The following is an 18,284-nucleotide window of genomic DNA, read 5'->3' on the forward strand; positions in this document are numbered from 1 at the left end:
CTCTTGAGCTTGGGGTTCTAACCAATTTTCAGCCCGCCTACAATCCTTTTGTTTATCTCATACTTTCTCATATTATAAATTATCATTCTTTCGGAAATAAGTGTCAAAAGCCTAACTACAGTAAAAATATATTGCATTCACTCCTCTCCCTTCATCTGCATGGCCGTTCATTTCATCATATCAGGCAACCAGATTGGACAAGCATGATTTGCTCTTGGTAAATACTTGTTGACTTTTCTCAATTACTGTCATGTCCTTTATATGTTGGAAATTGGTTCCAAGAGGACATGCTCCACGATTTTTCCAAGGACAAAGGTGAGGCCAACCATTGTATAGTTTCTTAGATCCTCCTTCTCACTTTTCTTTAATATGGATGTAAAATTAACCTTTCTCCAGTCTTCAAGGGTGTCGTGTAATGGCAGTAATTTTTCACAGATGGTAGCCAGTGGTGGCACAATCACATTGTCAGCTTTTTCAGCACCCATGGGTGTATCCCAAGTAGCCTCATGTATTTGAATGCCTACTGTTTCTTCAGGTATTCACCAATCTATTGCCCCCACACACTCTTAGCCATCCCTCTCCTTCAGAAACTGTATACGCAAAAGTCTGGGAGCAGACTTGGCCTAAAAAGCGAGAGGCAAAAATGGTATTGAGTGCTGCAGCCTTTTCTGCATTATCTATCATTATCTTACTTCCCCTAGTAAGCATTGGACCTACATTTTCATTGAACCTCCTTTTAATGCTGTCATATGTGTAAAATTCCCTCTCGTTACCTTCTAATGTCTTCCATTAATTTTAGCTACATCTAGGTTTTGTGCTTCCTAGTTTTGTTCCAGTGCCCAAACAATGATTGTGTGCTTGTCCTTTGTTTCCTGTCATTGTTTCCACATATGTGCTTTCAATTTCCACCATTTCCATCTCCATATGTGCTTTTCCCATTTTAAGAAGCTCCTCACTCAGCCAAGTGGACCCTCTGCATACCTTGTCCATATGTGCTGCTTCCTCATGTATTTCTGGGTTAGGTCCCTGTTCTATGACAAAGTCCTCCCCACTGGATTAGCAAGTCTGTTCACAAAGATGTTCTTCCATCTCTCTTCCAGGTAGACCTATTCTCTAAGTTGTCTTTCCTCATCAAATTGGGTGCCACAAGCAAAATAGTTGAAGCCCAGCTAGCGCCACCAAATATGTAGTCATATGTTGTCAATGGAATATATCTGCTGCTATCCAGGCTTTTCCCTTCCGCCACAGGATTAAAGAGGAACACCACCAGGATTCCTGTCGCCTTCACCCTTGCTCAGAAGCCCTGAACTGAAATGGTTTCACATCACCGTGTCATTGGTGTATGCATGAATAAGAAGAAAAGAAGGCAGAACGTTAGGTGACCCCAAAGAGTCTTTCGGCAACACCGCAAGTTGTGGCTCCATGCGAGCAAGAAACCTCCCTAGTTGACGAGCGTAGCTGGAAGACAGTCACCTACCACTCACTGTCACTCACCTCTTTCTCTCGGTAGCACTCTGATATGTTGTCCAACCTGGATTCTTCCTCTGAGGGAGCTTGTTCTCCCCCTCTGCAGCCTGGGCGCTGCACCGCAGGGCAGCCCTCCCGCTGCCAGGAGTCACAATGAGGGCATGTCTTCTCCCCGCTGTGTCTTGTCTGGGTTGCACCTTCCCTGACTGTTGCATAAGCTTTTACACATTGAAAGATCCTGTCGGCCGCCTCTTTGTCACCCTTGATGCAATAAAACACACTTGCCTCTTGCAGCTCCTCACCTGCTGCCGCGGCACCTGCAACAGAGCAAGCCTCCCTCCAGGGAGTCACCCCCACCTGCACAGAGCTTGCCACAGCACTGCCGGTGGCAGCAGGAGCTGGCATTATGTCTTGTGGCAAGCCGTCACCGTTTGGGTCTTGCCTTCTTACACAAACAGCACGTCTGGGTCTCTCGTGGGGCAAGTGCCAAGTGAAGTGCCTTGCTTGTTGGCGCGGCCCGCCAGCAGCACTCCTTGGTGCCCTTCCTGAGGGTGCCAGCTCAGTCAGGAACTGCAAGTGTGTTCACTCAGCCTTGTGCAAGATTTCCCACTTGGCAGGAAACCTCTTGCACTGTCCGTGAGTTCCCGGGCACAGCACCTTCCTTTGTGTGTGCTGCGGGTGCCGAACATTCCTGCTCCCCGTGCTGGATCCTAACGAGCTGAAAGAGCGGTGGATGTAGTTTACTCAGCACCGGTCTCACTTGCCAGATGAACAGGTACTGCTGTGCAGTTGAAAAGGTTCCTTTCAGAATCTGCCCAAGTGGATAGAGCTGTCCAAAAGCATTTGAAAATCAATTTACTATCCATGAATAAGAAAAAATAGTCTTGGAAACATGGAAATATTTATTACCAGAAGTTAAATTTGCTTATTCGCTTATAAGAGATAAACTGGGTTTCAATTACTGGCTAATGATTTTAGAATTTGATTATGTTATTCTTATAGTAGAATACACAAATATTGTCACATTTCCCTATCTTACAGCTACACTTGCAGTGCACTGGCAATTTAAAATTGACGGTAGATCATTTCTTGCAATCATTAGCTGTATGTACTAGGAAAAGGTTTTCTGCAGGGACACGGGATAGAAATAGCAATGCAGATAGGCTTGTATAGGCTGTGACAGAACTGCAAACTTTGAAGGTTAGTCTCTCAGCAGCTACAAACTGGCAATATAAAATCAATCCCTTTGAGGCTTATGTGGTCAAAGTATAAGGTTGAGTGGAATAAGATGAGGGAATATTAATTTAAAGATAAGTAGCAAAGAAAAAATGCTTAATGCCTGTAGATTACAGTGTGAGAAAAAAGTGTGTAGTGAAAAAATGATATTGGTAGATCTTGCAAAATGCTGCTGTTAAATTTCTTTTTATTTATCGGTTGCTTTTGGATATATGCTACACTAGTGCAAAGTTTCCTTTGCTCGGCTCTGACTCAGTTTCTGATTTAAGTTTAAGATCACATGTACCATTAAATCATGATTGATTCATTCTCTTTGTTCTTGCCGATCAGTTTTGGATTTTTTTCATTTGAAATGTAATCCATACTGTAATGTTCAGCAATCTCCATCAAACAAGAGTATGATAGGACTGCAAAACTCCTAAGAAAAACAGGAGGCTAAAAAGTCACTTTGCCTTTATCTGCTTAAATTCAATTGCATACATAAGCAAACAACTGCTTAATACTGTATGTGGCTAAGCTTTGAAGGAATTTTTCTAAAGGAGTGGTGAACTTTCTTTGCAGTATGGTCTTCGAAGTCAAGACTGGTTGCATTTGTAAATAGACAAGGAAAGGAGTTCAAAGAGAATTTCTTAGCTGAGGTATTCCCCATTGCTTATACAGGGCATGTGGCTAGATAATAATGCTTCTCCTGGGCCTTAAAATCAACTCTCTTATTTTTTAATTCATAATTTAAACTGTACTTAATGCATATTTATTAAACATAACTTAATAATTTAGAGTAACCACTTTATAGTATGTGAGTTGAAAATAGTTTTCGCCTAAATATTACATAAGACACTGTATGGAATTGCAGTTGGCTGGGCAGCTTTTTATGCAGATAGAGCGCGATGTGTTACACAAATAAATATGACAAAATATGTGGCAGTAATGCATCCTTGAGGTATGGTATTAGGTCTAATGAAATATGTGCCTTGAAATAAAAAGGTGAGTTTTTCTGAACTTTCAAAGGAATTGCTGTGGAAATTACTCCGCCAGAAATTAGAATTTTTCTCATTTGGTGATTTTTTTTCAGCCATTGCTGTGGTACTGTGTTTGCACAAGGAAAATGAGGTAGTTAATCTGTAAAATAAATATGAATTGTTGACCTTTCTTGGATCAATGTAGGCAGATTTTTATTAGACTGTTTAGAAGGTAAAAAGGTAGCATTAATAAACACTGAAACATTAAAACTAAAGCCTACTTCCATGAAATTACAAAAGAATTAATACAGTTTGAACATGATTCTCTTTATTTCCAAAATTTTCTCAAGAACAAAGGAATAGGAAAAATTAGAAGATGTCTAAGCATGTCAAGGGTTAGCTTACCAGTTTTACTGTGTATCATAAAAAGGTGGGTTTTAATGTTAATAACCTCTTAATTGCAGGAGGAGGAATTGGAGGCCCAGATTTCATTTCTACAAGGACAACTAAACGACTTGGAAGCCATGTGCAAATATTGTGCAAAGATGATGAACACACATCTTGGTAAGTGCAGTACCCTGTATTAACCTGCAAATCGTTGCAAATGCTCTTTTCATGTTTGTATTAGAACTAAAATAATATTTATGTAGTACAGTGCCTATTATTTTACGAACCATGAAGAAGATTGAATTCATATACCCAGTTTTTCCATCAGATGCTGCCAACCACTGTGTCTTTATACTGTCATACTTTTAAATGTGGGTGTCTGCTAGCCACTGATGGTGCTAAAAAAAAAAAAAGTAGGGGCATTTTGGCACAGATGCCCTTTGTCTGTTCTGAAGATTTCTTGTATTGCAAGAGACATGCTGGAGCTCACAAGGTGTGATCTTACGTTTTTAAGCCCATTTGCAGTTCGACAGTCCCACAATGGTACTTGATGCATGCAGTGATGGTTGTGTAAAATTCATATGCTCTCACCACGTGAAGCATCTTCGCAATCTATGCTGATCACCTTCACCATGTAAAAATGTGTCTCTGTAGGCTGTCAAGTTTGTAATATTTTGCTCAGACCAGGAGAAATATAGTAAGATAGAAGTTAATACATTGGGAAGAGATTCAGCAAAGACTCCAATCTAAAATTCCATTTATATATTGCCAAGACAAATCAGAGAAAGTAAACTAAAAGTTCCAATCAATTCAGGTTTAAATATGCTTAGCTATGCTTTGATAAAAGCAGCGTTTTTAAACTGAGTTGAACCAAACTCCAGAAGTTACTATATTTAGTTATGTGAAAAAGCAGTGGTTGTAAGAAATCAAGGCACAACTGCAAAAACTTTAAGGTTTATTTATAGCCTGCAACATTTAAGCAAAATAAATAAAAGTTGAATATTTCAGTGGGTAGAAGTAAGTATATGATACCTAAGTTTGACAGGTCAAAAAGATCAGATGTGAAAGCCATATTATACTTGTATTTTCATTTTCTTTTATATGGGTGTTTTAGTAGCCACTGTTATGAGCCTAGGAAAAGCTATAAATACCGTGTTATTTGGAAGTTTGGAATCACAGCCTTCAAAAGCCAAGTGTAAGTTCTAACCCCAACAGCTTCAGTCTGATATATTGCTTCTGTGAGGGTACATGAGCAATGATGAGACTAGAAGCAAGCAAAAGGGACAAATTATTCGCTACTGGAATGATGGGGAAGATACTACTGTGTCAAGAAGAAAAGCTGAAGTTTTTTTCCTTTAGGAAAGAAGACGAGGAGTGTTTAGCAGGGGTATCAGTTCAAGTACAAGCATGAGAATTTCACCAGCTATGGCTCTGGACTAGAGATCAGAATAAAACCAGACAAAGATACTTGAAGTAGTCTGCCTTTCAGCACTGGATCCATGAAATGAAAGCAAAATATTTGTGGTAGTATCCAGGTGTTAAATTCTCTTTCCCAAATATATTAGAAACCAAAACATTTAGAGCCATTAGTCTCCCAAGATCACTGTGGAGCAGTTTGTTACCCTCGCAGGACAGGGAAAGCCATCCCCTATACAGCTTTGGCTGTGGGGGTGCCCCGGGTGCATTGCGGCACCCCTGAAGCGCTCTCAGATCCTTCCAGCCTAGTTTCTTCCAAGTCCTACTCCCTGTACTTCTTCACGGTATTCCTGCATGTCTTGTCAACATCATGGGCTGCTAACTTTGTAAATTCAGGTTAAACTAATGTGTTTAAATCCTATAGAGATTGACAGTTACGTGTGATAAACAGAGCACAAGAGAGACTGAGATACCACCAACCATCACAGCTTCTGCACTTGTAGCAAACTGATGAGGTTAGGCATCCCCACAGCAGCCAGCAGATGATCCATGGGAAGGCAGGGAAAAAAAACACCAGGATTCTTGCTGGTCTGACCTGTGCAAAATCCCTTCTGACCTGAAATCTGTGCATCGGGTTTATCCTGGTGATCCGAGCAGCTCGTGGCAGCAGGCTATCCAAGAAAATGGGTTCTCTATAGCATCACAAAACACACCCTGAGGATTATCTTCGGTGTCCATCCACTGCTCAGGGCTTCAGGGCATGACAGCAAAACAAAACTCAGAGTTTATCCGGTCATTTCTGGATTAAGGGAAAAGTTAGCAGGGGCTGCTACTGCAGGCGGTCTGATTCTCCCCCAGGTATCTCTTACCCATGAAAATTGTTTCATTTCGGAGACCTCAGAACTGATAATGGTGAGTTATATCACTCTTCTTGTAATCTGTCAGGGCACAGCTTCAAGGGTATTACTTCTTCCTGTGAAGCTGAATTTTTCTGGCTTCATTGTCCAGCTTTTGGCTTTTAGAGCATTCTTGATAGCAAGGTTGAAAATCCTCATTTAACTTACCTAAATACAGTGATTAAGTAATCTCTCAACACTGTCTTTGTTAGGCAGGACTCTTTCAGATTCATTTTACAGGGGTTGCTTTTTAGACTAAATCATTTTTGTGGTCTTCCTTTGAATTCTTCAGGGTTTTCATATGCCTTTTGAAATGGGTTAATCAGATCAGGATACGCTGTACCAGCACTGGGCTCAGGAAAGTGGTTGCTTAGCAAAGGGAAGGTCATCTCTCTACTCTTAGGTGGCATTCTTCTTCTTCATCGTTCTTAACACAGCATGATATTAATGCTCTTTGATACAGTGATAGGTTGAGGTGATAAACCATTATGACCTTTAAAATTTGGTGAATCACATCTTTCTAAACAGAGGATTTTATCCAGTAGGTAAAATTAGGAAATGTTTATTTATGTATATGTTCCTTGCATTTGTTTGTATTAAAATTCACTTCTTGTCATTTGGCTTTTTAGCTGAATAATTCAGGTAACTCTGCAATGTACTTTGTTTTCTGCTACCACTCTAACTGCAGTCTTAGCCATCTCTAGTTGTCTAAATTATTGATAAAACATACAGATATATAAAATTTGAGGAACCTTACGGAACTAATTCCTTTAACAAAGAGTCAGACAACATTTTTAAGAATTACAAATAAATCGTTTTTTAGTCTAAGACCTGCCTTTTAAATTTGATAAAGTTTAAGGTGCTTATTTTTAAAAAACCCGCATTTTTTTAGATTGGCATTTTAAACAGTTTTTTTCACACTTTACTACTCAACCACTGTTCTTTTTCCTGTATTGACTGCATTATATTTTCAGGTCACTTTTTAAAAAACAATATTAATTCAAGCTTATATAAATGCATATCCAGTGACCATTCACCACAGAATTATTTAATTGGCACTATAAATCAGAATGTCAAACAATTATACAATGTTCTTTTTGTGGTTTCCAGTGAGACAATGCAGAATTTTTTGGCTGTCTTTTCTCAGGTCCTTTCCCTTACAAGGGGGATCCTGATGACAGTCAAGGGCAGTTACTTCATGACAGAGATGGCATGTGTTGTTGCTGAGAAATTATCAAAATTACCACAAAGTCATCTATTCTGTTTTGAATCCCTAATAATTTACAAGCTATTTATATAAAATCCAATTATACCAAGTATATTTTTATGTGACATCTTTTTAGAAAATAATTTTAATTTTAAAATCCTCCTCTTTGACCTATAATGATATTACACTTCTTTTCCAAAAGCATTGCATTTCTATAGGTTTCAGCAGATATCTGCTAACACTGCATTTACTTTGCCTAGAGTGTGAGGAAAGACCAAGGGTATACAACAGCAGTTTTTATTTTGTTCATATATTCAAAGATGCTTTAATTAAATATTTATCTCCTTCCGTAAATAAACCACACAGTGTACCACACAGCAACGACATAATTAACTGCTTGTAATATCAGAGAATGTTACCATAGGAATGAATGATGGTTCCAAGATACTACTACTTAGAGCTATGTGTAGAAGTTAGAAATAGGTTTTTGATTATGAAAACAGAGAAAAGCCATTCTGTGATCTTTGTCTCCTTCGGGCGGTGCATTAGAAATAGCTTTATGAAGAACTGCTAAGGTGGAATGCCTTTTCATGCCTCCAAGGACAAAGATAGCAAAGCAGATTTTACTTCTGTTCCCACCCTTTTTCACAAGATTGTCATGGCTTCCAAAAAAAAAAACAACTCTCTGTTCAATTTTTCCTTTAATGAAATAAAGATATATCCAATCTTGTAAGCTTGTCCTGCAGCTCTGTTCACAATATAAATGCAGAATATTACTCAGCTGATAGTGAAAGAGTAGAGTTGCCATGGCTATTACTGCTCCAGCATCATCACAAATACATTTTCTTGATGTTATTTTTTCACATACACTGGCCTTTTTCAGGAAATAATACGGTCCCTTGTGCATTCAGTAATATGGTAATGTTCTTCAGCATTTTTCTTCCTGAGGTACTTTTGTGTTAGAGCACATAAATACCTCAAGGCTCAGTGATTCAGAAAGCCATAATATACCAGTTAAGTATTACAATATTATAACCTGTCATAATGTTACTTACTTTTTGAAGAGTTTTGATTGTTTCTTTCCTCCCTTCTTTCGCTATGTGGAAAGAAAAGCATCAAGCTTGCAAGTTCATTCAGAATACTATTTTCCCTGGTAGATGTGACCTCTGTCTGATGTCTTAGAGCAGATCATGAGTAATTTGTCTAAGAGACATGCATACAAGCATCACTCAGAATGCCCCACGGTATCTGCTGGAAGGCTCCTCACTTGTCCTTCACATTTGACATGGAGCTGAGTTTGAGGTGTTGGTTCAACATGAAGTCAGTCTGGAGGGTCTCAAAGAGCAAAGCTTCATTACGTCCCAGTCTCAAGCCAACACAGCTTTGCTAACTGGCAGTTCAAGTGACACCAGTTAATGACACTGCCATCTAACACCATCTGCTATTCTAGTATCTTTAGGGTTCAGACCGTGCGGCACTGGCCCGGGATTAAAGCACAGCCTCTTCACAAAAGACAAATTAAGACCCTGGAGAACTATCAGTCTTCCATAGGCAAGTACTAATATGAGAGATTGTGAAGGATGTTTATGAGCTTGCCAGTTTTGTTGCAGAGAGAAAAGTGCTGAATTTTAAAATGCCATCTTATTATAAGGGTCAGGAACCAATCCATCATTGTTCTCTAAGACAGAAGAACCTACAATTTGTTTCCAATAGAGATATAGTTTCAGACCTCAAAGTGTGTGAAAGTTTACCAAATAATTACACATGTAGTACAGGAAGTCCTTTTCATGAGAGGCAATTTAAAGGAACGTTGGTTCAGTATTAACTTGGATATGGGGATCTTTATATAGAAACTATTCTTTTTTGATGGGCAATTTATCAGGTTATGAATGTAGAGAAACTAAGGTCATTCCACACTTGCTTTTGCTTAAGGGCAGCACTATGTAAATGCAGAAGGTTGCTTCCCCAGCTAGCTGAGATTCAGAAGCAATTTAGCTGCTTTCTCACAGCCTAGACCCTCAGCTAATGAGCCCTGCGGACTCATACCGGCTCTGCAGAGAGTTAGTTCACAGGGTTCTGCACAACACCCTGAAAATAAGTGCAAAGGTACCCAATTACACAGGAGAAACAAATCTGCCTGGTTTTATCAACTTCATACTGGTACTGCTAGACTTGAGTCAGCTGCTAGAGAGACATCCGCGTGGGTCTCAGAAATACGTTGCTCAATATCCAGGATTTTAAATCACCTCTTGTCTTGGAAGCAACATCACATAAACCTCTCGGCTCTGGCCCATATCTAGTAAGTTTTATGATTGAGCATGCTGGCTCCGCTAAGCCAAAGCAAATAAATCCTTTCCTGTGCTACTTGTACAGGGCTGGTTGGGTTATCCTTATGGTTCGTTTTCTAATGTGACTTCGTATATCTGTAAAATGTTGCTATGTCCTTCACCAGTATTCTAGTACATCTCTGCCCCTCCAATGTGGATTATGGAAGGGATGTGGAAAAGTGAAATTTTCATCCCCCTTTCTTCTAAATGCCACTGGCATTCTGCCACCGGCATGACATGTCAGCTCTCGGTTTTCATAGGTAGCCTGTAGATAACTGTACATATTTACAAAATGCCCAGAAGTTATGGCATCACAGCAACAAAAAAAAAAAAATGAAAGCTAGTCTTTTGAGAGCCCTTTGGATGGGATCACAGGATGTGTCCTTGCCATAGCCATCAGGCAGTGCTGGCAGTTGTAAGATTCACTTACACTTGTGCTGCCTGACATCTCCCAGACAAATATTTGGAAGACTTACTACACGGCGTTCAAAGCCACCTTTTCACTGTGATTATTGCAAACACAATAAGCAAGGAAGGAAAAATATAAAAATAGAGAAATAAAAACTTGCAGGATGTAGTTGCTAGTATTATTTTAGTTACTGTATGAAGTAGCACCTTTAAAGGCTTAATTAGGCTGACCTCATCCATCCCTGTTTTAACAGCCAATGCAATTGTTGCAAGGAGGCATTTCATTGTAAGGATCATTTGCAGTGGTGAAGGGAGAGGAGAAATTTGACTGACTTCCTCATTATTTAGGGGCTGATGTAGGCCTGGTATAGATCTGGATGTAGTACTTGCAAAATGCATGCAAGGTAGTACTGAATTCTTGTTTTATATATCATGTGATGAGATGAAAGGCTATGACATTTTTGTAAGGGTAAAATGAAACGGAAATTATTCTGCTGCCCTAGGTTGAAATGAAATACTTTAACATTTGTTGAAGAAGTGCATTATGTGAGTTCTCTTATGCTTGGGACATAAATAAAATAATCCATGGTTTACAAACCCAGTGTGATTAGAAATGCTATAAATAAAAAAGGCCACATTAAACACAGCACTGTGAGTCTAAGGGGATTGCTCCTTTGGTTAAGAATAATGATGTAAAATAACCTATAAAACCAGATTATAAATAAAGAACATTAACAAATGTATTAAACCAAAAACAGGAATAGTTACTGGGAAACAAGTGTATGTTGTATAGCATGACTTTCAGACTCTCACTTTTGGTCATGCTATATATATATATATATATGTAGGAAGAATAAAAGTGTAATTCTTCATGCCCCATGAATTTTAACAACCTTTTTGTCCCTTGAGGGTAACTCCTAAGGTCAAAAACACACAGCTCAACTGTTAGAGAGCTACTTTCTTTCTACAACTGTGCCAATTCCAGAAGTCCAGTTATGGTAGTACCTACAGATGCTTTCATCCCAGTAGTCTGGATGAAAAGAAGAGGATTAAAATAATTCAGTTTATGGACCCCATCATTACATTAATAGCTTTCCCTGTAACTTTCACTGAAATCCTGTAACAATGTTTGCTTCCACTGTCCTCTTGCTTCCTTCCATTTGTGTGGTGAACAACTCCCTGCCGCCAAAGGCCACTGACAATCCACCCTGTCCTTCTCAGTGTCTCTTAGGTTTCTCTTCTGATATCAGCTTTCGAAAAATAAAACCTTGGCAGAAGCTAAATTCTGGCATGACTGAAATGTTCATTTCCCCATTATTTCCATGAAGATCTTTGGCATTATTATAGCTGAACCTTACCATAGTCACTGGTTTGCTTATTGTTATATTCTTCGAGGTCTACCTTTACTTTAAATAATTAGAACTATGTTGCAATCAACCAGGTGAGCAGGAGCATATATGATAAGTTTCTTTTACTCTTCACACATTGTTTAGCCTTTCACAGTCCCTCATCATGCTCAGAATATATGACATCCTCAGAGGAGGGCAGAGAGCCACTGGAATGATCCCAGCCAACAGCTGTTTTCACTGAAGAGGACTGCAGTAGGCAGAGACACTAGGTGACATGGAAAAATCCCCATCTTCAGAACAGAGCAGTAACATGACTCAAAACTGTACAGGGACAGCAAACAAAAAGTCAGTACATTTATTCAGAAGTGGGGGGACAAATTAAGGCAAACAGAGGAAAATGGCTTTCCTTTAACATGTGTTTCTAATTATCTTTTTTTTAAAAAACCAGTTTAAGTCAAAGTTTTCTAAGAGGCAAAACAGTATCACGTGCAACTCAGGATACTACTGAATGGACGTACTGTACAATTCACTCATTTCTGACATCCAATTTCCCAGGCAATGAAACGGAAATTGCAGTTGTCTTGCCCAAAACCCAAATACACTCTGTGGATACTTTAAAAGTCTTTAATAGCATAACACTGATTTTAGGAGTACTGCCCCATCTCCTCATGGCACATTTGACCCTAATACGTTCTTCTGTTACAGAAATGCCATAGGTTAGAAATAAAAGTTTGCAATGAACAGAGAGAATGAAGTTAATAGACTGAAATTTCTTCAATGAAGGAATAACCACCGAGTAATCATAAAAGTCTCAAAAAATTACAAAAAAAAAAAGTTATACAGTACATATGAGTGATCAACGCAAAATAGATTGAATGATACAGTGAGGTTTATAAATCAGCCCCATTCCTTCTTCCTTGCTCCTGGAGATGGCACTTCAAGTAAGTGGCTTTGCTATGTCAACCTCTATCCTTAAAGAGAACTGAAAAATCTTATAGTTGTAGTCAGGATCCATAATTTCTTTGTGTATGCTACTTGAAAATTGAAAGCGCCTGTTTCAGACTGCATATTCCTTCCTAATAAAGAGCAGGCTTGAGCTTCAGTGCTTTAGCTTTTCTTCCAGGTTAGCACAGCTGTAGGCAACATACCATTTACTGAGCAGCATTCACAATAATTATGTTAGTAACATGTATTGGATGCATATATTATCACCTGTGTCATATTAGTTGTCTTCACTGATATTCGGTTCACGTCAGGAGAAACAACTATCCAAGTCTTAAGTCATGGGTACTCTGTAGATTTTAATCTCAAATAAGTTGCAACATCCTTTTTTTCTGAATGGCAGCTCAATTTCACCAGCTTCACAACACAGAAAACTGTATGCTTTTTAATTGAGAAATGTAAACTAAGCTTTTGCATGCAGTATTTTAACCAATAATTGTCCGGTATATTGCTATTTACATAGGCAAAACTTGCACAGACTAAAATCAACACACACCCTTAATACAAGTTACTCAGTTATGGTTATTAAATATCAGTTAACCAGGTAAATATTTACACAATTTAATGTTGATGTACCCGATCCAAAATGTAGAAATTGTTTGAGGAGTTGATATACATTCTTTGACCCTCAATCTTTCAAGAATAAAGTATGGAACAGTAGCCTTTTATAATAAAGTCTTTACAGTGGAAAAGAGCATAAAATTCAATAGTGTACACTTCTTACACACAGAAATAAGGAGATGCATAATACTTTAACATCACATGAGATTCTCCACAGAGGTCAAACACTAAGGCTAACTGGAAGGAAATAATTGGTATGTTTGTTTCCATAAGTCCTCACTGTAAACAATTAGCTTAACAGAACAGTAGAAACTAATAACTGCAATGGTGTTTTTCATACAGGTAAGGAAAACTCTAAACAATGATCAATTAAAGGAAAATACATGGTAATATATTCAGAAGTATTTATTAACACAGGTTGAGATAACATCATAATTCTATACTGGAAAAAATGATCTCATAGAAAGTTTTAAAGTCATCTTTCACAGTTTGTTGTCATTTATTCTATATATGACAGGCATCATAGAAAATCCCTTAAGGATGTTATAAATGGAATTGCAGGCATTTATGGATGTTTGCTTTCAAAACTCTCAATCTATCCAGGTTTTTAAGTGGCATTTACCACAATAATATTGGAGTAAATCATTCTGTTTGTAAAATCAGAAACAGTTTTAATGAGTTCAGCCATACAAGAAATAGAAAAATTTATATTTTCAAAATCTCTACATCATCTACAATAACTGTCTTTTACACAACCACAGCAATTTTAAGGTGTAATGTCTGCAATCTGTTGCAATATGAAGGAAGTGTTTAGATCATAAGGAAGTGAAAATGTATCGTTTCCCCTTAGGAAAGGTTTCAATTTCTTATGGCTATTAAGTTTGTCACTTACGCACAGCAAATTCTCATTTTCTTGTCGCTTCACAGCTGAGTAACTTTTCTACTTCTAGTCAATGCAGGCAGCAAGAGGAAGAAAGCAATTCTGCAGGAGGAGAGAGGAACAAAACTTCTTTTGAACTTTGAGAAAAATACGTTGTTTGGAGGTGTTCAGAGGCTGGTGGTCCTAGTAGGTGTTTGCAGTCATGGGTAAAGAGTTTTAGTGAGCAGAATGAAGATGGGGGGATATGGAGCACATGAAACGAGAGCTACTACACAGTCATTTGTCTTAACAGTCATCAGCACTGTATATTCATGTAAGGAGTGTGGGATGGTACAGTCTACCACCACCATCAGGGCAAAATTTCTCCAAATAAATGAGCCCTTCACGAGAAGAGCACACTCTGTCCCCTGCCGTGGGAGACACGGTGCCTGTGCTCTTTTATATTCCCTCTGAAAGCACGGGATGTCTGGGAATACGCTCTTGTCCTGGTATGCCTTGGCACTGACGTGGACATAAGTTATATGTTAAGCGTAATTTCCCTATCCTGTGTAAATTAGAGTTCATAGTTAAGAGTTGATCTTGCCTTTGAGCAAGGGATCGACAAAATGACTTCATGACCCTACCTACCTCATTTTCTGTACATCTGTGATTCTGCGCATTGCTGTGCGCTGATGGTTGGTGACTTTTTACCACATACTTCTCTGGTGTCACAGGCATTACCACACAGTAAATATTGATTGATACTCCACACTTGACACATGAATCAGAAGTATATACTATCTAAATACATAATTTATATTAAAATAAATATTTTAAAGAATGCAATATTTCACAGAGAACATAATACTTCAGATTTTTAAGATCCTTAAATTCTTTAACACTCAAATGTTGCTAAATGATGGGTTTAATATAATGCGTAATTGTTACAATAAAAATTGACACTCACAATGAGATAGTTAAATGACAGTTAGGCTACTTAGTTGTGTTGCCTTCGTCAACACCTAGATCACAAACTCAGTTGTTTGAGAAGGAAATTTAACTCCTCCCATTTGTATTTTTAATGTTGGGAAGAAATTGCAGTATATGGGAACATCCTGATCTGCATTATTAAACAGCAGAATCGCTGTGACATACTGTGTAGTCTTTCTAGAAAGGCCACAAACCGCTGTTAAGTTCTAGATTTTCTGTACAATTTTAAGAAGCACAATTTCCTGCTCAGTCACATCAAGTTCGAGTAGGAAGTATTTGTTATGAAAAGAGAGAAAATGTGGTTATCAGAAGCTAAATACCAGTCCATCCTACCAGCCCTCTGATGCTAGAGGAAAAGCAGTCTTGCTATCACTAGCATACTGTGCAGAAAATGTTGGAATCATTTTCTGTAAACCCTGATTTCATAAAAAAGATCATACAAAAGGACTGGAATAGGAGTCCAGAGAGTTGGCTGTGCCTGACATGTATGGAAATCCTGGGATTTTTTTGCTTTCCTTTTATGGAAAAATAAGGAGGTGAAGCAATACGCTCAGTTCTCCCCTTACTGCTGCCTGCCTTGACCATGAAAATGTACTTTTGCATTCTGAGTTTGAGCTGTCTTCTCAGCAGTGGAAAGCAAGGGTGAAAGCAGTTGATTTAACGTGATTCTGGCACTGTCAGTTGTTCACAAGTCACTGATCAGGAACCTAGTAGTAGAAACACAGCATTCGTAATAAAATCTGCAGCTATATTGAGTTTGCTCCTCTCGACGGGAGTCGTCTTCCTGGAAAGGCCCCACAGAGACCAGCTTAAAATAGAAATCGTTAGGAGAGAAATGCACTGCAAAAAAAGCAGTGGTACAGGAGAAAACAAAAAACCTAAGAGGACAAGGGCGTTAAAGTTATTTGCAGGTTCAGTTTTCTCCACCTTCATCCTGCAGGGCTGTAGGTCTGTCTGTCTCCCACTTCTCTGGTGGGTGGGAAGAGGTGCAGGTCTGCCTTCCAGGTGGATGGTCACGAAGGGATGCCTGAGAGGACCTCGTCTACAGCAGACGAGTTTTCCCATCCATTTAATCCAGCTCTGTGTGGGTTTCTTGCAGAACCTGTGTTGAATGCATGCAAAATTTCCAGTGAAAGTTGGCTTACCTAAGAAGCCTCTAAAATAATTAGCCCTTTCCCTGGCTAGGGAGCTCAGCAGTGACTGCACACGCCATCATGCAATATGTAGCTGTTCAGTCATCAAAGAGCATAAGCCTTCTCTAATTTTCCTGCTAGGAGCTGCTGTGGATTATTTTCCTCTGTCATCTGTGTACAGAGGATGATAGCATGTCTTCAGTTTAAATTTTAGAAATTAAGTTAGGGAGAGCAAATAGGAATCCCAGTTTTTTTAAAAAATGCTTCTACGGTGAGTTTGCATGTGAACTGAATTACAGTTTGGGATAACTCTTAAGAGCAAAAAATGAAGAATGCATTTCATCTTAATTTTTAACTGTTTCAACTGTTGCTACTCAAATCATTACTTGATACATTGGTTTTCTATATTTTATAGAAAAGAATAACAAGAATGCAATCATTGCATGTTACATTGCTCATTGGCTTTAAGGTGTATCAAGGCGGCTGATCATAGTCACGCTGAGGAAGTAGTTACTGGTTTACTGATCTAGTATCTATCCAACTTCAAAGAATCTGCCTATCTAACAATAAGTACCCAAAATTAATTCTATTCAATTATGTAAAAGGCATCCCTTGGGCTGAGAGTCTTGTTTGAGGGCAGCCATGATAGTGGATGACCCAGCTGACTTCTGAAGAGAACAACTGGTTTTACAGCTCCAGTATTTCTGAGGCTTAGTCAAGGGTACAGTTAGGGTGTGACCGTTCATTCTGTGCAATTTAGAGGCTTGTTAGCGCTATGTGGAAACAAATCCAGAATCTTGTAATGCCTGTCTGGGATCTCCCACATCTCACAGCAGTGCTCCAACCACCAGTCAACAGGTTGTAAAATTCACCTTTTGTTTTCCTCAGGTAAGAACTTCACTGAAACAGAAATATTTTCTTTTTCTGCAGAAAGCATTTGGCCTCAACTAAATGAAATATCGATGAAAGCAAGAAAAACAACAACAAAAAAAAAGGGGTAGCCAGAAATACTTTACTTTAGCCTTAGTCTTCTTAGTACAACAGGATTTTGTTAACTTTTGAATGGCAACGGCTATCCCCAAAATATAGGTATTTATAACAGAGAATCCAGCTGGACTCAATTTTGGATAAATCACATAATCAATTTGTTTGATTCATTGTAACAGTGTTTGTTTTACAGGTAGGAAGATGTGTTGAGATCCTAATTGACACTTGCATGTTTGGGTTTTTTTTATTGTTATTATTTAATTTAAAAAAAAAAAAAAACAACAACCTTAATCAAAGCTGCGAGGTACTCTTACAGAACATCAGATAAGGAAAAAAAAAATCAATATATGGCCAATTTGTTTACATGCATGAAGCAGTTCTCTCAAAATATGGTAAGGTGAGGAGTGCTGAGCCCTGGCCGTTCTCGGGGCACCGCGGCGGGGGGACGTACCAAAACGCCTGCCATCCCTCCTCTGCTCCCCGGCCGCATGGGTGGCGGAGGGTGGTCACAGGAGAAGGAGGCACCCATGCACAAGCACACTGCCCGTGTGCTTCTCTCATCTAAGGAATTGTTGGGTCTGGGTTTTTTTTTTTCGTTTTTCGACTCATTAGCCAGGGAGAAAAGAATGAGGACTGATAATGCGGGTTCCACACCTACCACTTATTTGGTACATTTTGCATTCAAAAGGGATGGGGGTAGTAGATTAGAAGCCATGTGCAGTTCAAGGGCATATTTAGAAGAAAAATCCATTGCCAGTTCCACAGGGAAACCTTCATTCTGCTTCATTGTACTAGAGGAAGACATCCCGATTTATGACCTTATGTCACAACTGTAACTTAATGGGGGCAGGGGAAAGTGACTGATTACAGTGATTTGCATATTGGGGCATTTTTCTGGATTAAGTGGAAGTGTGCTCTTCAAGTCCAAAATGATGTCTTAGAGCAAACTCCGAATGGAAGCTTCCCCAATACACATTTTAGTTATTTTAACTGATTAACAATAATAGACCCTGTATATCCAAGGCATATGTCATACTGTACTTTAAAACATACTGCAAACTGAAGGGAAAATGTTAGAAATTCAACAGTTTAATATTAGA

General features: G+C 38.8%; 1 protein-coding gene across 4 annotated transcripts in view; it reads left to right on the top strand.

Annotated features, from left to right (window-relative positions):
• Positions 1-18,284, top strand: part of TBC1D5 (TBC1 domain family member 5) — a 322,975-nt gene that overhangs the window by 289,733 nt on the left and 14,958 nt on the right. For all 4 annotated transcript variants that reach the window (XM_032991381.2, XM_032991383.2, XM_032991382.2 and 1 more), the window contains one exon: positions 4,127-4,226. In XM_032991381.2, coding sequence (XP_032847272.2) covers positions 4,127-4,226 — 100 coding nt within the window. The remainder of the gene's footprint in view (positions 1-4,126; positions 4,227-18,284) is intronic.

This window comes from Tyto alba, unplaced genomic scaffold (genome assembly GCF_018691265.1).
Source record: "Tyto alba isolate M040663 unplaced genomic scaffold, T.alba_DEE_v4.0 Super-Scaffold_38, whole genome shotgun sequence".
Lineage (NCBI taxonomy): Eukaryota > Metazoa > Chordata > Aves > Strigiformes > Tytonidae > Tyto > Tyto alba.